This window comes from Montipora capricornis, chromosome 4 (assembly GCF_036669925.1).
Source record: "Montipora capricornis isolate CH-2021 chromosome 4, ASM3666992v2, whole genome shotgun sequence".
Classification (NCBI taxonomy): Eukaryota; Metazoa; Cnidaria; class Anthozoa; order Scleractinia; family Acroporidae; genus Montipora; species Montipora capricornis.
In genome coordinates, this window is record NC_090886.1 from 10257047 (window position 1) to 10259546 (window position 2500).

Here is a 2500-nt window from a genome sequence, read left to right on the forward strand (position 1 = left end):
AACAGTGGATGACGTCACGAGTAACATTACTATAAGAGGCTCGGGAGTTTATCAAAATATGCATTCCGGAACATCAATAATGATCGCGCTTATTTTGTATTCAATTTCTTCCGCGCTTTAAATTTGCCAGTCAACAAGGAGAATCATGATATCATGATATTAGTAGCAATACGTTTAAAAGAAAACCAGGAAGCTCCTAGCGAATTAGGGCTCCTGAAGAAGAAAGAGGTCTGCATCTGTTCCAATAGTTTAACTCTCTATTTACAGCTTCGGACACCAGAAGAGGTAAAGTCCGCTGCATACGCGAGAAAAAAGCTAAGAGAAACGCACTGCCAGACAGACACACTTTCTCCAGTATGCGGGAACATTTTGGTAAAAAATATATATACATATACGCTCCGCGAGGCCGCGAAAAATAGTCAATCGTGAGAATCTGCCGAGTTTAAACACTAAACGATGCGCATGCCAGTACATTATCATTTTAACTCCCAAAACACAGATTGCTACAGACAAAACAGAAAACAATATTCGACCAATATTTACAATAAATAAGCAGCGGAGTTTGGTTTCTTACTTGTTTATTTAGCAAACAATGGAAAATAAAAATCATAAGCCCCTGTAGAGAATTGGCGATGGCAAAAATGTACTTGAAAGCGATAGTAGCTGAATTGAAGGCAAGGAGTCCGAACAGCCACGTGATTCCAAGCAAAGGAAGAATGACCGCGGAGGCCTTGACACCAACTTTGACTTTCTCTTTTTGTGTCTTGTTTTGAACGCGTCTCGTGCCCATCATTTGACGAATAACTAAGATGAATACCACGATATTTACCTGTGAAAGGGACCGTTCACAATCTATTAACAGTGTGGCCTTTAGATCTTATATGGGATGGCAAAGTCTTCGAACTTTGAGCTACATCTAGTTTCTACAAAATTTGAGGAGGGGGGAATACATTATGATCCAATGAATCAATCAATCAATCAGCGAATTCCTCAATCAACGAATCAACAAATTCCTGAACGAATAACTGACTGAACGAGTAAAATGAATTTATGAAAGAATGAATGATGAACTGAACTGAAGGAACGAACGAAATGAAATCATCAAAGAATCAATGATTTACTGATTGACAGACTGAATGAACGAATAAACGAAAGACTGTATGAACGCAACCATTTAAGCCTAGTCCTCATTGGCGATCCAAGGATAAGCATAAGAAGCTTCGTGCTATGTTGGGGACACCCCCAACATAGGCACAGGATCATACGAATGCGCAGAACGTAATTTGCGACCATTCCCTCTCGTCCCAACACTCATTTAATCGATTGGCTCACAGTCTTACGCTCATGTGCTCACTTAAAACAACACCATCATAAGAATAAGCATATAATAAGCATAAGAATAACCACAATTAGCGTTCTTATGAGTGTCGGCGGCTTCCTCACTAGCGCATGCGCGTTCTTGAATTTCTCCCCCTCGTTACTTGTGAGAACCACGCTTCCGTTTATAAGAAAGAGGAGGCTAGCTGTGAGCGTTCCATATGTATTCTTAGATTCATATCGTAAGGAATTTTTACTGACCAAAATGACGGTTATTGCAGGTGCAATAAAAGCCCATATTAGTCCGCTGGAAACATCAAGCCAGCACGCGTGCGCGTTACCATACCCCACAGCTTGTGTAGTGGCTAACGAGATGGCGACGATGATGGCTGGAAAACCTGTTTTAAAAGAAGGGAAATCATCGTGTTATAGTGATTTAGAATCACAGAAGCGGCAATTGAAGGTTTTGTTGTTTGCAAAAAATCAATGGATTGCTTTTTTCCGGCTACTGAGTAAGAAACAGTTATCAAGCACTGACAGTACTTAGTAAAAAACTACAAGATATTTCTGATTAGCACGGACCATCATATGGAAGCTACGCTCGTGTGATCTTGAATATCAAAACTATTTAACATGCAGTTACTATTTCGAAACCTTCCTAGCTTTTCGTAACAGCAAATTGGGCAGTGGAAAAAAATAAAAGCAATTTACAGATCAGTGTGTAAGTTACATTTGTCTCACATGTTCTTCTGAAGCTTGGATTTTTGGTGTATGTAATTATAGTATAGTATGGTAATGCAAGTTGTAAGTACTGTAATGTTAGTGCAGTAGATAATGCTTGCACCGCAAGTTAAATGTATTGCTATAAAAATAAAGAGACTGTTAAAAAAAACAGACAGTTTGTCTTCTGTGACATAAGCACGGCAAGCACAAAAGGTTTTAAGTTCATGGTTCACAACTTTTAGTCTTGTCTCTAAACTGCCGAACTTTCGAAATACTTCGCTTCATATACGCGTTCAAGGCCCATGTTCACCCAAAAGACATTGCGCGCTTGTGTCGTTGTTTTGAAACAGTTCCAGCGTTTTGATTGGGTACTCGTTGGTGATTTTCGGATTTTGCGTCTGTGCGAAAGTCAAGGCGACGCGCAATCTCTTTTGAGTGAACATGAGCCTCTAAACAAAGA

General features: G+C 39.7%; 1 protein-coding gene across 1 annotated transcript in view; it reads right to left on the bottom strand.

Annotated features, from left to right (window-relative positions):
* The window catches only part of LOC138046079 (adhesion G protein-coupled receptor L4-like), an 87067-nt gene that overhangs the window by 2497 nt on the left and 82070 nt on the right, over window positions 1-2500 (bottom strand). Inside the window, exons 20-21 of the mRNA XM_068892758.1 lie at window positions 1579-1715; window positions 575-829 (exon numbers count right to left, since the gene is read on the bottom strand). Of these exons, the coding sequence (XP_068748859.1) occupies window positions 575-829; window positions 1579-1715 (392 nt within the window). The remainder of the gene's footprint in view (window positions 1-574; window positions 830-1578; window positions 1716-2500) is intronic.